Source organism: Nanorana parkeri, unplaced genomic scaffold (genome assembly GCF_000935625.1).
Source record: "Nanorana parkeri isolate BGI_ZX_2015 unplaced genomic scaffold, ASM93562v1 scaffold137, whole genome shotgun sequence".
NCBI classification, from domain to species: domain Eukaryota; kingdom Metazoa; phylum Chordata; class Amphibia; order Anura; family Dicroglossidae; genus Nanorana; species Nanorana parkeri.
Genome location: NW_017306405.1, coordinates 1271858 through 1298033, shown reverse-complemented (window position 1 = coordinate 1298033; position 26176 = coordinate 1271858). Strand labels below are relative to the sequence as shown.

The 26176-nt window shown below is 41.2% G+C and overlaps 1 protein-coding gene across 1 annotated transcript in view; it reads left to right on the top strand.

The window, feature by feature from the left end:
• RBM33 (RNA binding motif protein 33) overlaps positions 1 to 21402 on the top strand; it is a 95918-nt gene extending 74516 nt beyond the window's left edge. The window contains exons 18-19 of the mRNA XM_018554002.1: positions 19554 to 19642; positions 21146 to 21402. Of these exons, the coding sequence (XP_018409504.1) occupies positions 19554 to 19642; positions 21146 to 21194 (138 nt within the window). The 3' untranslated portion in view covers positions 21195 to 21402. The remainder of the gene's footprint in view (positions 1 to 19553; positions 19643 to 21145) is intronic.
• Positions 21403 to 26176: the final 4774 nt, after the last annotated feature.

Here is a 26176-nt window from a genome sequence, read left to right as displayed (position 1 = left end):
ACTGTACTCACAAACTTCTAATTTTGTGATTATTCTAATCTAAGAAAAAACAAATAAACCAAGCAATGTCTCTTTTGTGCATCTGATCTCCTCTTCTCAAAGACTCCCAACTATGATTAGAGCACACAAATCCATGCTTCCGCTTCCTGTGTTCCATGCCTTGGGCTGCAGATCTTAGACCATGGAATAATTATAAGAGCTTGGGATGTGATTCTCCTGGTGTTCCTTCTGACGTCACTGACTATAGTACCATAATATAAATTAGTAGATTATTAAAATGTATAATTTTTTCCCCCCATTTATAAAATTTCATGCACTGGAGTTTAGAACTTTGAAATGTTTGGTTTAAAGTCTAGTAAATCAGTTATTTCTGATGAGACAGGTCTCCCCTTTATGTCAATGCTGCATGCAGTTTGTCATGAGAATTCAGCATCTTGCTGGCCCACTTGGGGCAGGATCAAATGAGATCAATTGAAGTGGCCTCCTCAGGTAGCAGTCATCGAGGCACAGTGGGAAGGGTAGCACTGTGGCTGGAGTGTCCATATTGGATGCTCCATCCTAAGTGCAGCTCAGTAAAGCCGAGTCTGATGAAATCATTGCTGAGCTCCCTGCCTGACCAAGCACCTTTCACACAGGCAAACACAGTGGTCGTGCCTTTTCAGTGACGCAGAGCCTGGTAACAGTGCAGACTCAGCGTCACTGCCTGCCATTTCACCTCCCTGTGTGACATTCACCCATGGCATGACCCTGACTAAGGGGGCTTTTGTAATAAACATGTACTAACAATATCTCTTATTGCTCATAGAAACCTGCTACTTTCCTACTCATTTCTGCAAAAAAGTGCAGGTTTGAGACCGAAGCAGAGGTTTCTGTTGGCCCATTTTTATATTTAAAATCATTTTATTGTGTATTACAATCTGTATTCATTAACCTCTTGCCGTCCGCCCGTCTCCCCAGTGGTGAATAAATACCACCAAAAGAAAGCTCTATCTGTCCCCAAAAAAGGGTATAAAATTCATTTCAGTACAGCGCTGCATGACGGAATAAATGTCAAAGTACCGCAGCGCTGAATACTGAAAAATGGCCTGGATGGGAAGGGGGTTTAACACCGCGGATGTCAACTGGTTAAAGAGGTGAGTAGTAACAGTCTTGCTGACACAATGTCAGAACCAAAGAATACGGGCAGCAATAAGCTGCATGCCCCCTAGATAAAGCTCTGTCAAGTGACGCTGCTAACTGGGAACTACGTCATTCTTCAAGAATATCAGCTATTAAGTCCCTCCCACTTAGTTGAGGCATTATGTCTAAAATATTCTTCAGCTTTAATCAGTTCCCAGTGTACACCAAGCTTCAATTCATACCACTCAGGAGAGGGGTCCAGGAATCGTAATGGGAAACTGGCAGCAATGCTGTATAACACAGTAAAAGAAGCCATCAAATAATTTTGATGACCTTTATGCCTTCCTATGTAGAACCTACGTGGGATCCATGATCCATAGTTCTTCAGTCCCTCCACCTTTCTGTAGAGGATTCTCAGCAGTGGACTCTATAATCCACATGTGTTTGCAGTTCCCATTCATACCTCCCTTCAGGATTTAAAGCACCAGGTCATTTTGTACTCTCTTTTAAGGCATATTCCATTTTAAGAAAATATAATAAATGCACCCATGTTTAAAAAAGAAAATGTGCATTTATTTGTTTTTATTGTTTATCCGATTAACCGATTAATCGAACTTAATAATCGGCTAACTAATCGATTTTGAAAATAATCGTTAGCTGCAGCTCTATTTGCAATGTAGCCTGCAAAACTTTGCAGCTGCGATTAGTCCATTGGCTCCTGCAGACTATTGCCCCAGTTCTGTATTGAGGTATGAACCTATGGTTATGGGGCTGGAGGAAGTAATTGATGGGCTTCAAGTGCAAGTGTGGTGATCTGTGAAAATAATGTGTGCGGGCAGAGCCATGCACAGCCCTCCCAGATTAGACTTCAGTGGGACGAATGGGTAAGAGGGGGGCCTTTTACAGGGGGTTGGGATGGGCTTGTGAAAGGGCACCACGTTACACCCTAAATATGGGTGTGGCATGAAAGGTGGAATTAACCTTTGATGGAACTTTTCATGAGCTCCACCCAATTCTTATCGGAAACACCCAGGCACAAGAAATAATCCATGTCATGATTTGAATTTATAGCCATGCTTGCCAAACTTCATTTAGCTTCAGGTGGAATCGTGAACTCTCTCTTTGGATGCTGTAAAAAAGTTAGAACAATTTGAAAAATAACTCCAAATGGTTATTTCATGTTTACCACCAGCAGGCAGCAAATGTTACAAATAAGTAAATCCTTCATATTTTAGTTTTATGACTTTGCTCTAAATAGGATGTAACTTTATCTTGCATTCTGAAGAAACACAATAAAGATAAATTATAAGGGTTCACAATTCAGTTGAACATGTGCAAAGCAACTAGGCCTATGTTAATCCCCCTCTCCCCAGCGCTACACACTCTCCTTTCTTCTCCTTTCACTCCCCCCTCAAATTTGTTAGGCTGCCAAGAGCAGGAGAAGTCACCGTGTAAACAATGAGATACTCTATTTATAGCTTACACATTGCTTTGGACTTTCCCCATATAACAGTGCTGGTGATAGGCCTAGAGCTGTCACAGGCTCCTCTACACACAGACATACTGTGTATTTTTTTCACTTCAGATAGCTGAACAGTGGTTGGAAAATATGGGATAATGCATGTTCAGTGGTGGGGGTGGGATAATGCATGTTCAAATGACAGGTATGCATTTAAGGTAAGGTTTGAGTTTGATCAGAAAGTGAGCAGCTACTTCTGGGCTCATTAGAGAAGAACCTCCTTTCTCTCTTCTTACATGTTCAATTTATTATATCAAACAGATATAAAAACACACAACAGTAAAACGTGCAACCAAGTAAATTTTTCAGATTTGACCTTCAAAAAGGTAGTTTTGAAATTGTTGGCAGCAACACATCTCAAAAAAGTGGCAACTAAAAGCTGGCAAAGTGGTACTAACAAGGAAGAGCATATTGCAACTAATTAGGTTGATTGGCAACAGGTCAGTAAGATGACTGGGTATAAAAAGAGCATCTTAGAGATGGTCTTCTCTGGGCCAAAACTCATTTAAAATGGTCTTTTGCTAAGTGGAAAACTGTTCTGTGGTCAGATAAATCGAAATTTGACATTCTTTTTGGCAACCATGAGCGCCGCATTCTCTGGACTAAAGAGGAGAGGGACCTTACAACTTTTTATCAGTGCTCGGTTCAAAGGCCTGCATCTCTGATGGTATGGGGGTGTATTAGTGCATATGGAATGGGCAGTTTGCACATCTGCAAAGGCACCATCAATGCTGAAAGATATATCCAGGTTTTAGAGCAGTATATGCTCCCAACCAGACGACATCTTTTTCAGGGAAGGCCTTGCATATTTCAGCAGTGCTAGATCGCATACTGCGTATATGACTCTTCGTAGTAGAAGAGTCTGGGTGCTTAATTGGGCTGCCTGCAGTCCAGACCTTTTCACTAATTAAAAATATTTGGTGCATCTTGAAATGAAAAATACAACAAAGACGACCCACGGCTGTTGAGCAGTTAGTCCTTTATCAGGCAAGAATGGGAAAACATTCCTCTCCCAAAACTCTACCAACTGGTCTCCTCAGTTCTCAGATGTTTACAGAGTGTTGTTAAAAGAACTTTTTTTTTTTTGGCGTTGCTGCCATCAATATCAAAATTACCTTATTTTTTTCTTAAAATGGTAAAAAGTTTAAACATTTGATATGTTTAATATAGTAAATAAAATATGGGTCTGCCATCTGCCAGTTTGTATTCTGATGCAACAAAATAGGATTTTTGTACTCACCGTAAAATCCTTTTTCTCTCCGTTCATTGAAGGACACAGGGCAACAGATCGTAGATCCTGTATGGTAGGGGTATATCGCCACCTGCAGGAGAAGGACACTAAGCACATAACAAAAAGACAAAGACAGCCTAGGGGCGGCCCCTGCTGGTGGCCCAACCCCCCCACCTGCAGACAAGTCTCCATTTTTTTGCCTAGCGTCAGGAGTAAGGAGCTCAAAATTTTTTCTCCTTTGAATTCTTCGCAGATTCGTCCTTTTTTCACTGGACCTTCTAGCAAGTGTCGTCAGGGTGACAGGTTGGATGTTGTGGATCCTTGGAGTCTCCCCTGTGCGACGTCGACCGCATGCAGACTCTGCCTCGGTTGGTCGGCTGCGAAAACTCTGCCTTTTTAGGCAGAGTGGCCTGTGGGTTTGTCTAGGTGGGGTGCATATGACTGGGGGTCTCGGCCCACCAGTCACAGCATTCCATACAGGCTAGCAGTGCCGCGACTACGGTCGGGGGCGTTTTTCCGCCGTCCCTGCATCTTCAGTGCTTTGGCTGCCTGGATATCCATGGGGTGGCCTCCCCAGGACGGTACCCGGAAGAGGGTCAGTGGCAGGGACTTTGCTTTGCTTTGATGTATGTGGGGTCGGGATGGTGCGGTGAGGACCTTGTGTGCGGAGATCCTGTGTGGCTAGCCTACTCGTATGGTGTGGGAGGATCTGCTGCTGCAGCTCCCCTTGACCTGTCTGGGATCCTCTGCAGGGCCTCGGGAGCTTCTCCTCTTTCCCCCTCCCTCCTGTTCTTCATACGGCCTTGCTGCTGCAAGGGCTTACCTGGGTCTGGTAGTGCTCCAGGGGGGCTGGTGGGCTGCTGTCCACAGCACTGATAGCAGGGAGTGCTGAGGCCGCATGTCTCCTGCTTTTTCGGCACATGTGCTCGGGTGGCCGAACATTTAGTCCCCGGCTCCATTTGCGGCCTAGCGGAGGCTGCGGCCGCCATCTTGGTTAAGGGCTTCCTTGCCCTTTCCGTGACGTCACTTGAGGTTTACACAGAGGCGGCCGGCTGTGGAATCCTTTTATTCGGCTGATTGCTGGGAGACGGACCTGCTGCTGCCTTTTCACAGAAGACAGATCTGGAGACCGGGAGTCGGACTGCTGTGGCTTTCCACTACCCACAGGGTCGTGAGTACTCTGGGGTCTCCCGCTGTCTGCTCTCTGGGGTGGTTGGTGTGTGCACTGGTGGTGGGCACCATGGACCGCGGTGCATGGTCGTCCACAGGGCTATGTGAGGGGTGTGGGCACCCCTTGGAAAATGTTTCCCGTTCCCCTCTCTGTGCAACCTGTACGCCAGAGCCGCTTTCCCAATCTCCTTGCCCTCCTCGGGGGCTGCGTTGGGGGTGGTCGGTGCAGCTGGCACTGCCTTGTCCTTTAGAGGTGTTTTCTGCTACCATTGTGAAGCGCATTGAACGCGCCTTGATGCAGAGGGCCCTTAGGAAGCGCGCTCTGCCGTCGCCTTTCCCTTCGGGGGGGGGGGGGGGAGGGCCACATCCCCCCCTGACCAGGGGATTCTTCCCCGCCAGCTTCAGGTAGTGAGGATGAGTCGAACGCTTCCCCTATGGTTCGGGAGCGCGAATTGGTCTCTGCCCTGCTTCGTTCTGTCAGGGAGACGCTCAGGATTTGGGGGGCCCCGAGTTCTTCTGCACTTCCTCCAGTTCAGTTTGGGGCGCATTATTGCAATCGTTCCACCAGGGCCTTCCCTTGTATTCCTTTCTTTGATGATTTCATCTACAAGGAGTGTAAGCGACCGACAAGTGCTTTTCAGTTCATTGTCCTTTGAGGAGTCGTTCTTGACTAAGAGGGCGACTCCTCCCGCGGTGAATCCCCGGTTTCGCGTCTAAACAAGGCTACTCTTATTCCAGTTGGGAATTCACCTTCCTTTCGGGATCCCACTGACAGGGAGGCGGAGGCTGTGTCCAGGACCGTGTATTCGGTTTCGGGGGCTCTTATGTGTCCGGTTTTGGTCTCTCAGACTCTGACGGAGCGGGCTATGATGCTGCACCAGGGTCTCGCTGAGGAGAATGCCTTTCCTGCATATATTGAGTTAGCTGACCAGTTGGTGCTGGGCCTGAAGTATATTTGTAACTCGGCCCTGGATGCTGCTCCGCTGGTGTCGAAGCTGTCGGTGTCGGCGGTTACGCTCTGCCGACTTCTTTGGCTTAAGTGCTGGTCTGCTGTTCGGGCTTTCAAGAAGGCTCTGACGGAGCTTCCCTTTTACTAGGGATCATTTGTTTGGAGCTACACTGGATGAGATCATTAAAGATCTCACAGGCGGGAAAAGTACCTTTCTGCCTCAGGCTAAGAAGCAGAGGGATCAGTGGCGCAAGCCGGGTCCTTCCTTTTCCGTTCACAAGCGGCTTTTTCGGCCGCCTCCCAGAAGGGCGGTAAGTTTAACAAGCCTCCCCCTGGCCGGGGCGCCTTCGACTGTTTGCGGATCTGGTTGTCCCGCGTCTCCGATTCCTGGGTGCGGGTACCGGTGTCCTTGGGCTACAAGATAGAATTGTGTCGCGTCCTGGTTACATGTTCTTTTCCTTCCAACTCGCGCTTCTCCCCGCAGAGGCTCACGGACCTTCGCTGCGCGGTGGCGGACCTCTTGTCTCGAGGCGATCGTTCCGGTGCCCTCCTCGGTGAGGTTCAAAAGTTTGTCTTTTTGTTATGTGCCTAGCGTCCTACTCCTGCCGGTGGCGATATACCCCTACCATACAGGATCTACAATCTGTTGCCCTGTGTCCTTCAATGAACGGAGAGAAAAGGATTTTACGGTGAGTACAAAAATCCTATTTTGTTGCATCAGAATACAAATTGGCAGATGGCAGACTAGCCATCTGCCTTTCAAATTGTGAAAGAATTGCCCCCTGAAACCTGAGTGTGCTTTTTTTTTTTTTTAGTGTATTTAGTAACCGTTAAAAGTAAGAAAACTATGTATTGGGTAAAGTAGGTGGATGAAAGCGCTTTCAACCTGTCTAAATAAACTTCCAGTGAATAAGATGTATAAAACAGTCTCCATGCTGTACTGTAAAGTATAGAAGAGAACTTCTCTAGGTAATGAGCACATGTGACTGCCACACGTACATATACTTGCAAACCGTATAAACATAACATTTTTATGTTTAATGCACACCGCCCATCACGTGTGCCCTAGCGGGGACCTATGTTTTTCTTGTGCGCTGTTTACAGGCTGCATTTCTGTACATCAGTTAGAACAGCTTTACTTTCTGGGGATCACCAAATGCATTCACAAAGATAGGAGACTAGTGGCTAGAGTCTAGACTAGTGTACAGAGCTGGAGAATGGCATGGGGCAACCTGCGAGCAGTATAAAGTCTCCTCATTTTATAACTTGACATACAGGTGAGTGATGGGTTCACAAACAAGAAATTAATCTATACTTAAATACTAAAAGTCCACTAAAAGTGAACTTGTTATATCATTTGTGCTTTTGAAAATATCATTGGTTCTGCTTAGGAATGCAGTTAAGTCTTGCAGGGAAGTCAGTGAAGTGGTAGCTGGCCACTTCTGGTAATATCTTGCGTTGGAGGTGCAGTTTGATTTGGTCCGCATTAATAGATGTTGATGACACGGTTATTTTTCTGAAGGAACTATGGGTTGATTATGTAACCAAAGCTATGTGTATTTACTATATTTTATTTAAAAAATACTTTATCCTATAGAATTATTTTTTTTTCCTATTGTTGCCACCTGAATAACCACTTTTGGCACTTTTTGTTAGATTGCATCCAAATATCAATCACACAAAGCTAGTTAGCATGTAATTGCTATATAGTGACTATGTCAGTGCAGTAAAATGTGCATTGACATCTTACCTGATGGGGTGAAGGACAAGACCAGATCAGTATGAGTCTGTGCTCCTTCACACCAGCCATAAGTATCCGGAATCAGACGTTACTTAAGTACTTAATCTTCTTAGAATTAATTGCAAGGAAATGTCAAATGAGTTGGATGGAAATTACCCTGATATTAATATGTTTGGATTGATAAGCATCAAGCGTATCCTGATTAAATTGTCACAAATTAGTTCCTTCGTAAAGGAGCAAGATTGACTGCAGTTTCTTGAGATTTTGAATACTTATTAGGCAGAAAGCAGATTGCATTGTTCTTGATAAATATAATGGGGGACATTTATCAATTTGGTCACATCAGTGTCTTTTAAACTGTCACATCCTTGATATCTAGCGCATATAGCGACAGATTTATTATCCTAGTTTGTTTCATTCCTAAATGCCTTCATAAGGAGAATTATCTCTAAGTTGTCTCGGTCTCTAAATTGTCTCAAGCTTGCTGGAAACTTCCTGGAGGACAGTTTAAAAGTCCTGAAGTGCTCAGCTGACTTGAGGATGTGAAGGCGAATTATCTTTGATACTTTAAGAAGTGCTCAGGAGCACTTCTAAGATGTGCAAAAATTTTGAGGTATTTTAATGATGCAAATGCCGTGCAGTTGAGAAATTTTGCATAATGTCGGAAAATATGTGCAGTGAATCGGCAACAGAAATATGTTGCTATGGACATAAAAAAGGCACATAAGATAAATAAAACTTTGCGGTTACTTAGCATGACATTTTGGTCTTTGCACCTAAAAATTCTGTCGCAAACACATTAATAAATTCCACCCAATGTGTTAAGAAAAAAAAGCCTGTTACTCTTAATGCCGCGGTGATCCTAGATTTTGGCATAAATGTGTATGTTCTATAATGATGCATACATTCTTATTATGGTTTTACAAATCCAAAGTGGCACGTTACCATATAAATTGGAGCTAGGACCTAAAGATGTTGTGCCTGATCCTCTCCTGGCCTAGGTATCTTATGTACAAGTAATTCACTGCTAAGTGTAGCAGAGATCAAACTGCTTTTCCAATTCATTGAACACCGCTGTCCTCATGCCCTTCATATACATGGGTCCTTACTTTAGCAGTGATTCATGCAGATGAATAGGACCTGTTTGTTTGCATTCAACTCTGTTCTGTAGTACCAGTGAATACAGTGGGCATGTTGGCCTTGGTGTTCAGTTAACGGAGTAAGCAGCATTGTAGTGCTCTTTTTCAGAAGGAGCCTGGTGCAGCTGGAGCTTAGGCAATCTTAAATACCTGTGTATGGAAGCCTTAAAGATGCCTACCTGGGACTAACTGAATCCCAAATTCTACAATAATTTTCCATTGTGGTTCTAACTCATTTTACCTTTCCTTGTATAATTTTCATCCTACCATTTTCATTCTTGGAGGTTAAATAGATTACAATGAAATTACGATATTTTTTTTTGGTAATGCTGTAGGCTTGTGTTAATGCTACTTCAAAGGCACATTAACTTATTTTATTTCCCTAGTTAAGGTAAAGTTCATGGCTTAAAATACATGCTTATCAAAAACTTTTTTCTCATTTAGCAATGCATGAAGCAAAATATGGTGCCACCCATCTTTTTATGGTGACCTTTACTAAGCTATTCTTTAATCACTTGTTATAATCCGGTTATATCACTGGTTGGATATACTGAGCAGTAAAATAGGATTTTTGTCATTACCATAAAATACTTTTCATGGAGTTCGTTGATGGACACCAACTCTTAAACCTTTGGGTTATACTTCCCCCTACAGGAGGATTAGACACTGGAAAACAAAACAAAAAAAACCCAAAACAGAAAATTAGGGGTTATTGTATACAAGATCCTGACTTCCTGGAAGAGCAGAGTGGCAGCTATCTGTCGCCCAAAGACCCATATAATATGTGATGGCAGCTGGCTGTGGGAATATAGGGGTTGGTAGATGTAGCTCACACATAAAAATAGTCACATACTACTGCAGGTTTACAGGTTATGCATTTAATGGAACAAGTTTGTGACCGAAAAATAACACTTGCATCTGGAAAGCTTTCCCTTAATCTGCCCATACACTGTTTGATTTCCTCCGCAGGCTGAACAAGGGAGATAGATTACCCCATCCATGCTAAACATTGTGGTTAGAGCAATCCCCACTATTGACTATTGTATTCAGCAGATGCTGAATTGGATGTAGGCGCTGTTTGGGCAATAATTTTCCATGCGGCTTCTTGGGGTGGTGCTGGCAATTTGGCTGAAAGTCGAGGTGTGGATGGCCATTTTCTGCCTGAAATGTTTACTGTTTTGCACAATAACCTGCACAGCAGATAGCAGTTAGACCAGTTTTGTACAGCACTAGCTTAGTTTTTATTATTTTAAGAAATGAACTTTATTTTTTATTTTGAATGTTCTCCTTTTTCGTAAGACATTTGTAGTGCATATAAATTCCTTCACGAAATATCCTTTCATATTGGTTGTCTAGTTTGTGGTAAACTCATTTATAAAAATTTGTGTGTTTGTAAATGCTGTTAGCCACCTCTGTATTTAGGAAAACCTTAAGTTAGTGTGCCTTTGATGTATGTGTACTAGAATAGAAAACATTTCTGTACAGCAACATACTTGATTCTAGTCTCATGCGAGTCAGACAAACCTATTTAACCAGTTGACTATTTTGTCTCGTTAAGGTTTAGCTTTAGCTGTCATCCATACATAGTGGACGCAGACATTTCTTTAGCCTGTCAATGGATTAGGAGTTTGTGTCCTTGCTTCACAGTGACATGAAAAGTTTCTGGCCCAATGATGGATTGCATTTTCTACAATATTAGTCCAGTGCAATGTAGCAGAACTATCTGTCCTACCTCTTGTGGGTAGTTTCTAAACTTGTCTCATGTATGTCATGATCTTTTTTTTACACCTGCTGTGACATATCATTAAAGGAAGGGAAAAGGGGGTCTTACTGCCAAAACCTTGGGTCATACCTGTATGCAAATGTGTAAATTGAATGACAGTTTATTCTGTAAAAGTTTGACAAATTCTTTGTCATGCAATTGTGTACCCAAACAGCCTTCTTTCTGTGTTATTTAACTACTTGGGACCCAGGGCTTTTTAGATTATTTTACATTAGGTTTTTTTCAGGACAAATGAGCATTTAATTGGTAGCTGCTTAGTTTTTCTAAATAGTAAAAAAAAATAGAAAAAGTGGGTTTGCAAATGCTACAAATTCGAATGACATTGCGTTCACTTACATGAGCATAGATCAGGGCATGGCAAGTTTGAATCCAGGAACCAGCTTAAGTTAGGAGCAAAGTTTTTTTTCGCGGGGCGTTTCGTGTTCAAAGGCACCCCAAACGTGCCTCCCGTCCACAAGTGTGATCGCCCGCACCAGTATGCGCACTATTCGTGGTACTGCAATGCCGTGAGTTCCAGTGCAGTGCGATAGCAAAATATTGTGCATGCAGGTTTATTCTGAAGTAAACTTTTATGTTTGTAACACTCAATTTGTGTATTTTATTTTAAATTAAGGACGGTATTTAAGTTTTAATCAAAAAAGTAATTGGCCAACTAATCGATTGTGCTAATCAGTAGGGCTGCAATAGTTAGTTGCAGCCCTACTAAAGATCTATAACTATGTTGCATTATTGATGCATTAAAAGCAAGTGCACCTCTTTTTGAATACTGTATGTGTGGACTTGCCGAATATGAAAGCTGGGTCCCCCAGGTTATTAAGATGGTTACTATAGTTGTATCCTTTGTTGTGGGAATATGTAACCGAGTTTTATTAATATGTGTAAAGATTATATGTTTTGATTATTGTATTGATATTTTTTCTGATCTATGATGATTGAGATATCTTTTGGTGGGAAACATATGTGATTTCCACTATTGATATACAGGAATTATATAGCACCAACAGTTAGCACAGCGCTTTACTAAATGAGGGAAGTCAGTAAAGTTACAATACTATTTCAGTACAATAGAGTTAGGAAGGGTCCTGCTCGTTAGAGCTTACAATCTTTGTGTGATTTGTGTTTGTGTGTGTGTCACATTCAAACTGATGTTAAATAGTAGTCAGTACACACCTACCATTAAATAAACTGACTGTGATTAAGCCCATATAGAGATTTTTCATACATTTACTTTGTTGCCTCTTACAGAAAAGCAATGGTCCGCAAAGAGCTTACAAAGCATTACATTTCAATCAAATCTGTTCCCTATGTCCATGTCCATGTACATGTGTTGTAAAGTAGCCACCACTCTAAGCTCACTCCCGTGATGGACTACAATCTCACATTCAGTTTACTAATTTGTATTGAGATTGTAGTCCATCACAGGAGTGAGCTTGGAACGATGGCTACTTTACAACACACACAGGGACCATGGGGAACAAAGGTAGCCACCCTCCAGAAGGAAGGAGTGTCGGCACCAATTCAGAGATGATTTGAGGATCTACAGCCGAGTGATACACAAATAAGATACATTTTTGTTAATTGTAAAGGTACTTAAATGCATTTTTAAGATTTAACTCCTGAGTTTGTTAATAAACATCCTATTTGAAATGCAGGGGCCTGACTGGCTGTTTAACTGCAATGGCTGGTTGGGGAAGTGGTTAAGCCATTTGAATTAAAGCGGACTGTCATAAGCTTGTCCTGTTATAGAGGGTGGAAAATCACGGATCTGTATATACTACATATAGAATGCACTGAACAATAGATTTACAATTATCCTCTGCTAATATGAATGGGTTAAATGATCCGTAGTACATGATATGTAGCCCTGTACCCCCTTTTCCACTTACAGAGCTAGGTTATTTTTCTTTTAAATAAATATTAATGTAATTTTATTGGTATCTATCTACCAGTAGCTGCCTCATTTCCCACCCTCGCTTATATTCGGGTCAATACTTTTTACCAGTTTTTTTTGGTAAAATTAGGTACCTCGACTTATATTCGGGACGGCTTATACTCGAGTATATACGGTACTTGCAGGATCAACCGGTAATAAAACTATTAGGGGGCGTTTTATGTTTTGGTTTTGCCCATAGTTTCACTTAAGTGCAGGATGTTCTTTACCCTGTATGTGTTTCTTGTTCATGTAATTGGCTTACTGCATTTTCCAACAATGTTTTTCTCATTACATTAATAGGGGACTGATTGTTTGACTGTAGCAGATAGACCCTCCCTCTTAGCGCATTGGAAGAAAATGCATTGCAGGTATAATTTCCTACCAGGCATATAACTGACATGAAGTTTAAAAAGATTCAGAAAACTTACACATGAAGGCTGTGACAAACTGCACGCAAAGCAGCGGCACGCTGTCTTGGCGTGCAGTGTGTTATGTAATTTTCATTCCGACACGTCAGCTTGAATAGCTGAGCGTGCTGAGATGAAAGATGTCATCTTCAGCCAATCGGCTTGTGCGCATAAACCCGCACGTCACGATGCGAAGTCCATTCGGTTGTTACACATGAGCCGATTGCCTGAAGATGTGGTCCTTCATCTGGCTCACACACTGCATGCGAACCTCCGTGACTGACGGTTTGCTTTGCTGTGTGTCACGGGCTTTAAGGAGAACTATGGGGTAAGTGTTTTTCCCCATAGTTCTCCCCAGGGTCACAGGAGGACACAAACTATCGTCCTCCCATGACCCAAAGCTCAGTATACCGCGAGCTACAGCTCGCAGTATACTGAAACCGCCGCAGCCGGGATGGATCACGACATTACTGTCTGGATCCACCCAGCTGCGTGATTGACAGCCGGCTCTGCCTATCTAGAGGCAGAGCCAGCTGAACCCTCCCCCTGTCCCTTCCGCCTGTCAGCGCTGGAGGATCGGAGGGGGGTGGAGACGTGACAGTCACTGCAGGGAGATGACCGAGAAGTGAGCGAGCGACGGCATGTGTTCGCTCACTTCCCCATCTATTGAGCCGACCTGTGACAGTTTCATTGTCGCACGTCGGCTTGAACTAGGAGGCTGAGTGATTTTCACTCACCTCATAGTTCTTCTTTAAGAAATAGGATCCTGTTTAAAAAAGTGTGGTTTTTCAGCTGAGTTCATTAAGATTGAAATATTAGTCACACACATAAAATAAAGATGATTATCTTAAAGTCTTGTGGATTCAGTGTAAATATATGTATTTTGTTTTTCAAAGAGTGTAGCCTGTGAGACACCTTTTGTTATTTCTTCTAATCATGGCTGCCTTTAATTTATATGGATGACAGGTAGACTATCATGATCAGCTTGTACGGTTTCACATGTAGCTTTTCACTGGCAAGAGAGAGTGTCTAGTAATGTCCAGGGCTTACTTAAAGGAAAAGCATTAATTACATCAAATAAAACCAAATCTAGTTCTGATTTTTTTTAAAGCTTAGAGTTATTTTTTTGCACAAACTTATATAGAACAGATTGTTTTATCTAAATAAGGGAAGGTGTTGACAGAATAAAACAGAGGTCCATCTTGGGCCATTCCACCTGAAAACAATAGTTTTTAAAGCTGAATATATTCAACAGACTACAGATTTTAGGACTTGCAATAAAAAGAATGTTTCTATTTGTTGTAAACGAAGTTGCATTTTCTTTAACTGAGTTTTGATGTTTCTTCATTGGCAGCTGGAACTGTGTGCAGGAAGGCAGCTTTCAGCCACAATGCACAGAGTTCTGGCAGAAATGGGATACCTCAAAAGTATTTTTCAGCCCATGTATTTGCCAGTTGTAACCAGATTGGACATAATCCTCAAATAGCAAGTATATGGGCAGTTTATACATTATGCTCCCTTAATAAGCTGTACGTAAAGGGAAACTATAGTGTTTTTTCAGAGTGTACACATTCTTAGTTATTAGAAACATTTACTTGAAAATCATGTGCAACAATTTCACTTGCAAGCTATTCCGTATTGCTTTTTATCACATTTCATGTAAAGCTCTGGACATGCTCCATCTAGTTATCTGTATTTAGGGGTATATAGTTAGTATAGGAATGGAAATTCAGCCATTGTACAGCACTACAAAGTACAAAGCAAAGCCTTCATACATACAACATGCATACAAGTACTGCCCTCAGTTCATGTATATTTAAGAACTACAGAGAAACAAAGTTTTTGCATCATTAGCACTTATTGAACAAATTATTTAAATTGATCCCAGTCATATATTTTTCAAAGTAAGACTTACGTTTTGTGTTTTTAAGTTTTCTCGAAATGATGGTGTATAAAGCAGTCTGTTTTTGTGACTTTAACAGGAATGAGGATCTTAACCTGTATGGAGAATGCACAGATTTGTACAAGACTACAGCCACAAATATTTTTGTGAGCATTTCATTTTAGAAAGCCTTTTAGGAGAAAGAAGTGAGACTTTAGTTGAATAGCCAAACGCTGTTCTTTTTCTCAAAACTGTTTCGTAGTGTTTGTTCATCATTGACATGTACTTAGCTGTTTCTATAGCAGTTGTCCCCATGAGAGCTTGGGGTCAGAACATATACTGTATATGGTTAGGTTCCAACTCTTTGTTAATGAGATCTGGAAGACAGAGTTCATCTTTACAGGATGGTAAGGTTTTGTTTATATTTGAATTAAGGATAGAATGTTGCAAAAAAGTTTTTTTTTTTTTTTTTGTTATTAGGATACTTGCTAAAGCAGATGTCCCTTTTTTGATATCTAGAGTAAATTCTGGTTCTGTTTACCATGATATTCTTCTGGCTAGTGTAATGCACATTGTTTAATGATTACTGATGGGCAGTGATCGATGTTTAATGGGATGTCTTGTTATGAAAACCTGTATTTGTACCTAAAAAAGTTGGTAATTTTGCTTTGTATAACTTGTTTGCATTACTGTTTATCTAAACAATTTTGTTAAAAAACAAAAACATTTCATAATTTGTGCAATAAAGTGAAAGCAAAACTGGAGGTGTTTTTCCTGACATTCTTGTTGGCTATTGCAGCCATTTTTATTTTATTTTATTTTTTTAACCACACTGCACTGATCACATCAGAGAGGATTTTTTTAAGCTTTCAGAATTATATTCAAATATATTCACCCAAGAGCCACACAATTAATTTTGATGAACTTTCCTTTACATAATTTGTGGGCATTGCAGCAAGACATTCCTGGCGACAGTTTGAGAAATTTGGTGTGATCCGATATACAGGTAGCATCTTTATATAAAAAGTTGGCTCCTGGCAGTGCAAACAGCGTGCTTTTTATATGACGTTGCCTCCTATATGGACCATGGGTCATTTTTTTTTTAGTTTAAATTCTCCTCTAAGTACATGGTTTCAACTAGTACTCATGCATACATGAAAAAACAGAGAGACCTGCAACTCCGGCATGTTCATGTAATATCATTAGATGTATTTACCTCGTACTGTTTTCAGAATATGGTGTTTTTTAAAATGGGAGTTATTTTAATCATAATGCAGGGCATAAGAAGGGGTAATATATTCAAAACATTACGTACGTGTTTAGTATAACCGCAGTGTGAAGTAAATTACTTGCCTTCAGCACTGCAGATAACTATTCGAGAACATATTCTAACAAAGAGTGCTAGGAAAGGCAAAGAGGTAAGAAGAGGATATTAACTTTGGAAGCTGTGCCCATAATAATGGCATGCAGAGGGCAAAGGTCTAGTCACCAGTATTAGGCTGTGGTCTCCTGTGGCTGATCTTTTCTCCATTACTGTCTCACAGTGGTGCCTTCAGCACCGTGTCTCTGTGTAGAGGCAGGGTTTGATGCCAGAGCCCCTAGCAAAGGGAACTTTGAGCAGCACAGCAGTGAAATCACCAAATTTCACTCCAAATCTGGTAAGACTTGCAGTCACAGGCAGATCTCACACTACAGATATACAAGTATGAGGCTGTAGACACAGGACTGCCACAGACACCCTCACATACCAGGAACTGCACTATTTTTCAGGAGGAATTCATGTGAAAGATGCATTTTCCAGGGAGCTGCTTAGGTACAGTCAACATTTCTAAATCTTCCTTTATAACTTGCTTTTAGGTCCACTTAATCCTTGACAGTCAAGTCAGCAATTCATGTAGAGCATCTTTAATAAACTTGTGTTCGTAAAGAAACAAAAAGAGAAAAAAAAACTGAATAAAACAGTTGCCACAAAATTAATTTAACTGTGAGCAGTTTTCTGATTCAGACAATGGGAGAGAACTGGTTTGCATCACTGAAACATACATTTTTCATGATCTAATGCCCATTCCTTTATATTTTACTTATTCTCTCCTTGTTAGGGTAGGACAGAGGACTGGGCAGGGATGATTTGCTTCCTGGACCAGTACCAATATGATGTGTTAGGCTGGTGGCCCTGAGTAGATACTTTATATATGAATCTTGACAGCACTTTAAGTCAGTAACACATACTGGGTGTTATTAAGCTGCTCCCTGTTCACACCTGAGATCATAGCTTCTGCCAGAGGAAAATCATCTGGTGTCAACTTCCTCTGTGGCTCTAGGATGTCCTGTGAATAAATGCCAGGAGCTGAAGGGGAAGGGGGGTTCGGGTGGCTGCTTGCAGGGTAAATCTTCCGATGGTGTTGATGTCTGCAACCTGGAGTCATGTTGTCCTCTGATGTTAGTCTTTCCCCTACTTTTTGTGTTGCTTGGTCCTCTGTCTTTTTGGCTGAGGTTAATACCACGATCATGCAAAAAGTCTTGCTGTACTAAGACGTAGACTGGATTCTGTCCTTTGGCAGAACTGCTTGTTCCAGATGTGTTAACCGTGTGCATTGCAAGCGTAGGCACTTGGCAGGCAGATTTCCTCAGCTGGCAGCTCCTCGTTGAGGCCCAGGTTCTGAGCAACAGAGGCATTTTGGAGTCTATAATACCTATGAAGAAGTAGTAGTCACTCGCACACCTTTGTCCAATGCATCAATCCGTCACTTTGTTTCTAGCCTGATGAAGGGACCATGCTAGGTTCCGAAACGTTGCTTTGTACTTGTGATGCCATGCGTATCTGTCAATAAAAGGATGGATTGATGCATTGGACCTAGGCGTGCGAATGACTACTACATCTACATTTAGATTTGTGCGGCGCCACCCGCATGTATTTCAGCACCCTCCATTATATTACCATGGGATTCAGGTCTGACAATGGGACAGGAATAATATAATTCCTGTGACTCGCAAGACTAGTGCATCCTACTGCCTACAAAACCTATCAGATGTTGAAGGCTTATTTTATTTGCTGTGAGTCTAGGGACTTTCGCCCCAGAAGCTTCTCACTGGAACGAACCCTATCTTTGCTGTAGCTGGGTCTGGACCAGTGTCTGTTCCTCAGCACTATGAAGGTAAGGCTTCTGCCCCTTACATTCTGATTCGCAGACCATTGGTCTATAACTTTTTTTTAGTAAGACCTTTGTACAGTGGATCTCATATGCTGTCCCATCATTCATTCCCTATTCACTCTGTTAGATCTGAATTTGGTTGCACTTAAGGAACAGACATTCCTCTCTCCTCTCACCCACAAGGTGCTTTTCCATGTAGCCATCACCTCTGCGAGGCACGTGTCTGAACTTTTATATTGTGGTCTTGCAAAAGCATAAGGTAGTATTAAGGCCTAGAATGCCCTTCTTGTCTGTGGTAGTTTCTACATGTCACTTAAACCAGGACATTGTTTTCCTGTCTCTCTCTGTGCAGCTCCAGGTTAATCAAAAAGAAGTTTCCCTTGCGGGACACTGGGCCCAGTTCTCTGTTTTTATGATATTACTCTCAGTACTGCTTTGCTACAAAACGAAGGCATGCTGGTATTATGGAGGGTTTTACCCTAGGCTGGCCTACAGTTTTTGGGGGGTTTTTGCTAGTGTTCAATCCTCTTAGGCGGCTGTATAATCTGAAGGTTAAAGATACCAGTGTCCTTAAATGAACTCCAAAAAAATAATTTTGTTCATATGCATAAAGTAACCAAGGACATGCTCTAGCGTTTGTTGCGAATGGAGCCCGGGCAACAGTGGAGAGAAGCAGTCAAGTAACAATTCATCTTTTTCCCTGGGCTTTATTTTATATTCTGCTCTCTTTTTTCATATTCGTAATTCCCATTTTGCAGGATTTTTTTTTTTAAATTGTAATTACGGTAAAAGCTGAACTCCAGGTAAACAACTGAACACATAGTTGAAGAACAAATATGGGAACCGGTTTGCTTGCCGGATGATTTCTGCTTCTTTTTAATCAGGTCAGCCCACTGCACTTTTACAGTGCATGCATAAGAGCCTAATTTGCTCCTAATGCTGGTTCTTTCTCTCCTATTCTGCGAGCTTGTACACAGGCAAGTACAAGATGCTGATGATGAGATAGATTCAGGTACTTTCTCTAGTTGCAAATAATACCTTTAAATAATTACATGGCTGTATTCGTTGCTATTTTCATATCTGCCTGATGTTCGGCTTTTATAAAGACCTCATCTGAGTAAAGTTCTCTATTAGTAGTGTACATTTTAGCTGGTTTTCAGGTAGTATTTGTATCACAATATATCTTCTCTTCCAATAACTGAATTCTGCCAATGGGTCCTTGCTGTAGCATATGAACTTTTTGTTGCATGAACGCCAGTTTTGTTATTATACAGGATGTATGTAGCACTAACAGTTTACACAATGCCTTACAAATTAAAGGTGAACAGTACAATTAGAATACAATTTAATAATAAAGAAGGTTAGGAGGGCCCTCCTTGTGAGAGATCACAATCGAAAAATACAGGTGAGTAATTCTACAGTTGTTTATGGTTATTGGCATTCCTTGTTCATTAAATATGAACTGGATTTTCAATAGATAATTTTCCTAATTGACCACACCTTATGGATCTACCCGATTGTCTTGCAGGATCTCCAGATGTTTCCTCATCAGAGAAAAGCCATAGCAACTTTTGAGAATCAGCACCATGCTTTGCAGTTCCAGCAGAGATTTCACAGGTAGGTAGTAGGCAGGGTGGGGAGGCAGGGGTGAGGGTTTGGTCATCAGAATGTATTGCCTATTGAGGTACAACCCTGGAAAAAGTTTTTAATTACAATATTTTTGACATTTCCCTTAACCCCTTAAGGACAAAGGCCTTTTTTTTTTCATTTTTATTCAGTTTACATGTTATAATCCACATTTTAGGCCTGAAAATTACTTAAAACCCACAAACATATATTTTCTGAAAGCCAAGACCCTGTAGAATAAAATGTTTGCATTTGCAAATTTTTATGTTGCACGACATTAGCGCAACTTATCAGACCTAAAAATTTTGTGAAAAATGCACTTAAATTAAACGTAGTGGCCCAAAACGCTGTATACATTTTTTTTCGATTTTGTAAAATAAAAAAAGATGAGGTTGCAATGAATAAATAGATACCCAACATGCCCAGGTTAAAAATCGTGTGCGTCCATGAAACTGCGACACATGTTTACGTGAAGACGCGCGGGGGACTTTAAACATTTTTTTAAAATTGTTTTTAGATTTATTTTATTGTTCATTTTAAAAACTTTTTTTTTTTTTTACTTTAATTGCTATCACATAAGGGTGCTTACAAGCCCCCTATGTGATAGCAGATGGTGGTGACAGGTACTATTTAAGGTGATGCTGGGGTTCCAAAAGACCCCCAGTGTCACCTTTACACTCCAAATAAGCAATTGAAGTGCAGATCGCACTTCAATAGCTTATTGCTGGGCTTCAGGACAACACTGACTGCTATGGGACTGGATGTGATGCAATCTGCATCGCTCCCTGTCCCATAGAACGGGGGAGGGGATCGACGAACAGAGGTTTGTCCATCTCCTCCCCAGCTTCCCCCCGTAGGAGGGGCAGCGGAGCCCGGGAAACACAGCACGGATGGGGGGCCTTCGCCGACCCGTAGAAGCGATCTGGCGACAGCTGAGTCGCCAGAATCGCTTCTACTGTTAGCCGACAGTCGGCTTTACAAGTTTAAACAGTCCCGGCAGCTTTTCTGTTTAAACAGCCCCGATGCCAGCGACGTACACTGTATGTCGTTGGTCGTGAAGGAGTTAATATTTTTAAATCTTCAGCTTTCAATAAAATAATACTGGATGATTCTGCCATCAACTGTCCCTTTCTCCTACTTGGCCATCTGCATTGTCATACGGTCACATGCGTTGAACCTCATAACAAAGACCTTTTTTTTGTCAATTTATTTTTCACTCTTGGAGTCACGGACCTCCTTTTTTTTGTTATCAAGGTGCTATTGAACAGACATCACAGCCATTATATTGGCCATGCAAAGCTTGGTCTTGTGATAAGCATACTACAGTTGTGTGCATAAACCTATAACAGGCAGCCAAGTTTTGGCAAGTTAGTTAGCTGCTGCTTGTAAAAATACTTTAAAATGAGGTATTTGACCTGCTTAGCTCTAGTGAAACAGGTTTATGTGTGAATCAAAAACTGTGTACGCCAACAGTGTGTTCTTACATTATTTCAGGCACATGATAGACTTATCACACATCAACGTATCGATGGTTGCAGAATGATTTCGTTCACAGAACATCACTGGACACTTTGCTCGGAAAGATGTTTAGTGGACAGCGCAGTGTCCCAGCGTGTACTCTGGATATCTCGATTCAGGACAATGTGTGAACAGAGGGACAGACCTGTTTGGATCTTTGCTATTGTGTGTTCTTTCGGAACGCTGATCTTTGCATGTAGGTCTGTGTGTGATGAACACATTCTTTATTTGTAGAAAAGTGATACATGATAATGGTTGCTCTTATCTTCAGTGCATGGTATCTGCATTTTTGTTCATTTCACTGTCTTGTATGTCCCACTTTGATAGATTGAGCCCCCGGGTGTATGTAGAAATTTGTGAACATAACCATTAGAGTCAAAGTGTATCAGTGCAACATTTTGGCTGAGTATTTAGCTGTTTCTGACTTGTCTTCAAAGTATCCGAAGTGCTTCAACTCCTCCCCAGTGGATGAGAAGCCATATCAGATTCCATCTGCAGCTCCACCTGTAGGTGAAACCTGACATTCCAGTCCTCCCAATAATCTGTAATTATAGTAACGCATATGAACATCAATGAACTAAGAGTCTTTCACACGGAGTTGCAGGATTTGGGGGGGACTTGTTCTTTCCTGAAGCATCTGCCAGTTTATTTTTTACGAATACAACTTAACTTCCAAGTATATTTCTCCAGACTTTCCTCTGGAATCAGTTTTCTTTTACCGTTCTGGATTTGTAGTGATTACCTGTACATAACAGGTAATTATTTCAGTTTTTACAGAATCAGAATTATGTGCAGCAAACATTAGCTACCAGAGATCAGCTTCCAGCAGCTGAATGTGCTTGATTACAATAAGGTGGAGGTTTTTATTTTAGTGATTTACATTATGCGGCTCTTTTACTCCCCAGAAGACCAGGTGATGTGTCTTACAGTGTATTGAGTTGTGCTCAGATTGAATGGTTGCTAAGAAATATTACATAGGTGCCCAATTCATGCTTTAAGTATTTATGGTAGAGCCTTCTTTAACAAGCAGTCTGTCTCAGCTTAGACTGGTTTCAGATAATGGCTCAGACTTCACATGGCCCTCAATTATTCCTCTGGAAATTAATAACGCAATGATGGTAACTAGCTAAACTAAAATCTGTAACTTAGGCGAGTAAAAAGACATAATAGGAAACCTTTTCGGCTAGAATAATGAGCTGCTGTTGCTGACTTCTTTTCAAAAGGAGAGAGCTCTAGACCAGTCATCCTTATCCTTGCTTTTTAGAGACTGACCTGGAATAGGTACGTTGGTCAGGAGTCCTGGATTTATGTATCTTCTGGATCAGTGACCTTCAAACTAGTTGAAGCATAAATGAAGATTACAGACCCAGAACTTGCACCTTGGCAGTGGCATATTTATCTTTTATTGGGTTCCCGTTAAAGAACTGCAGGCAAAAAAATTAACCCTTGCAGTGGGCCTATCCCCGCAATGCAAGGGTTAACGGCTTGTTTTGGTCTAGGGGCTAAAATAAAGAAAATACACTCGCCTGATCCTTGGTACCTGTGGCCTCTTCTCCCTCGGGCTCCAGCGGTCTAGGAACCTGCGCTGTCATCACATCTAATGCAACTGCATTTGATATGAGGACGCAGGGATGCATTCCACTGTCAGACGGAGGGGGAAGAGAGGTGAACGGTCACGACACAAAATTGAGGATGAGGTGAGTATATCTTTTTTTATTTAACCCCTAGACCAAATTGAGCAGTTAACTCTTGCAGTGTGCGGGGGTAGAGTTGTTTTCAGTTGCCTAGAGTTCTTCTTTAACACTTTGGCGAAAACTCTTTAATAGCTTAGCTCAAGGGTAATTATGGACTGGTAGTTTTATATCCATACCAGGCTCCTGGGACAGGTTTGCCGTTCCTTGACTGCAGTGTATATTGGCTACATGACTCTTTTGTCTTTGCTGTTGATCATGTAGACCGTAATCATCCTCAGCTGCTCTGGTGTGGACTGGTGTTAATTTGATATCTGTTTAAATTTGCTTTTGTTCTTTGATTTGCATTCAGATGAGGGTTGTATCTGTTAGCATTTGAAAGGTACTTTTTATACTGACATTAAGCAGATTGTTTTGCAGCTTGTAAACCAAGAGAGATGGTGCACAGGGCATGTTTTAATCAGTCCATTGTAAAACATATTTAAGTTGTGTTTGGACAAAATTCTCTGCTCTTTGTATGTGCTTACAGGGCTAATATGAAAAGCAATATTTACCCCACTTTTGCTGAGTTATGGATTGCTGTGCTGCATATGCCATAAGGCTACTTAAAGGGCTCATTTGATTGCTGCGTGATATGACCAGCTTTGGTCGAGTGTGAACTGGCTTGTTGTGGACAATTTAAATACACACTTGTATAATGAAAGTGTGTCATGTTAATGATTTCACCAGTTACTGGAAAATTGATAGGCTGTGTTCCAATGTCTGCCTCTGTCGTGCCTGTTCTGATTTGATTCAACAAATCAGAGCAGGCACGCCAGAATGCTCGAAAGCTATATGTAGGCCTTGCCAGTACGTTAGGCTTGTGTTGTCCAGGTGTTCATGTAGAGAACAGCTCAACATCCCTCATGCTAGCTTCATCTTGGTTAAAGCAATAGCAAGGTACCAAAATAGTTTTATGTCCGATTCTCATATCCATGTTTGAGGAATTGGCCAAGGGATGGATGTCCGCTGCTAACTGTTGATATGGGTTTAGACACGCTATATATGAAAACAGCCTTGAATGATCCTAATAGTAAATTGTACTTTAAAACCTGGATGTGTGTCCGTCCCCTGTGCTGATCTCTTTTCCTGTAAATGTATATAATATTCTCTAATGATGTGTGTGAGAACCATACATACACCTGATGAATAGGGCTCTTTGAGCCAGATAGTAACAGTGTCTGCTTACCCTTTTGTCATGCTAGGAAGTTTTCCAGTATGCTAATCTTTGTGCTTAAAACCCAGGGAAGTGGTTAAGGGTTGTATTTTCATGTTGATGGTTTAGTTTTGGGATATAACCAGTTACAGTATTTTAAAATTGCTTGGTAGGCAGCATTCTCTTTACCTACTTTACCAGAAGAGCCATAACACTTGTTTTATGAAGAATTTGCTGTTATAAGTGATGAGTGAATGTTCAGCTTTGTAAATAGCGAAAAGTTTTGTTCTTTATGTCTGTACAGGGCAACTGGAGCTGCTGGGAACTCTGTTGTGCTTGGACACATTGGGGTTAGTTTACCAACGGTGTGGAGACTGTTCATTTGGAAAAGTGAATGTTAACTGATCGAAGTAAATAAGGTAAAGTTGTTTAGTTTTAATACCCAGTCATGTGCAAGGTAAATTGAAAATGATTATTTTTCTTCCTTTTACATGATAGGGCGATTAAAGTTAACATTTTTTTTTACTTCCTAAAATTAGTAAGGCTCCGCTACTGATTGCGATGCGGGAGTGGGACGCCGCATGCAATCCTGCATCGCATGTTCTAGTGTTAGGCGCGATGCGGTGCCATTATTAATTGCACCTAGCCATTGCATATGTGTTGTATCGCATCATATCCTGGTGTGATTAAAAAAGAAAAAACACAAAAAGGTGCACACACTGTCATTGTGAGTTAGCTGCAATAGGCAGCCCATTCCAATGAATGTTCTGCCCTAATGCTGTGCACACTGTAGCACCTCTGCAAAGTCGCATTTTAGGTGTGGGACCGAGGACTATATATTCAGTTTGTAAAGTGAGCATTTTCCTAAGCGAGCAGTCTCTATTGCTTTAGTATATCATTACCACTGAATTTGGATGCAGTATCATGTAACTAAATTCAATAACTCGCAGCCATGAATAGACTCTATTCCTCCTGGCACTGTACAAAAGCTGAGCACATTTCATTAGAAACCTTATACAGCAATAAAACATATAAGGCATAAGTCAAGATCAGCAATTAATATTCTAAAATGCCTCATTTTGGCGCCCTGCCTTAGAATGTCAGATAAAGGGTAGATTTACCATCCTAAAAAAAGACACCAGACCTGAAATATTTCAATCGAATTTACTGTTAGCCCTTACATTGGTCTTTTCTGCCTGACAACCCATTTAACTTGGGATGAAGAGACGTGTTCTATCAAACTTTGTGAATGCGTTAGAATGTGTGACCGCTGACATGGTCACACATTTTAACGTAATCACGCCCACTTTTTCTGCGGTGGAATATGTGACTGGCAAAAGGTGAAGAATTCCAGCGCTTTCTCAGCTGTTCCAGGGCAGATCGGTTCTCCTGCGCATATGATCTGCGATGCCGATCTGCCCCAGAACAGCTGAGAATGCCTTGGTATTCTTCACCTTTTGCCAGTCACATATTCCACCGCCGAAAAAGTGGGCGTGGTTACGTTACACATTCCATCTAATTTACTGTTAGCCCTTACATTGTCACACATTCAAACCCAGTCACAGTCTTTGATAGAACAACGGCACATCCTGGAGGTAATGGTTTTTACCCTAAAATCTTAGATTGAGAATAAAAAGTCACCTGTTTCTGTTCTTTATTACTCACCTTAATGCACTTTCTTCCACACTCTTCAATCCAGTAGTCAGCCCTTAGTTCCCCAAACCACTTTGTAGAATCCCTTTAGGTCATTTAGATTGTAGCATCTGTAGCTTTTGCTATCAGTTATTTTGAGAAGATGTAGGGCAACCATTATCTGTGTTATCACTTTGAGAGTTGATACAAGTTTCAAATGTTGCATTTTTGTACATACCAAAAAAAAAAGCGAAAAAACTTTTTGAAGTAAGATATTTTCCTGTCAGAACATCTCTACTCTTCGGACTTTAATTTCCTGAGAAAACTTCAGTTGCATAAGTGTTTGTGTTCCTGTGTATTTCTTCAATTTTATAAAGAAAATTAGTAAGTCAAACATTTTATCCAAACTAGTGCATTTGTTCTTTCCATTTACCTTTACATCTTTTCAAGTTAAAAAAAAAATACTTTTTTGTTAGTTTTTGTTTTGTT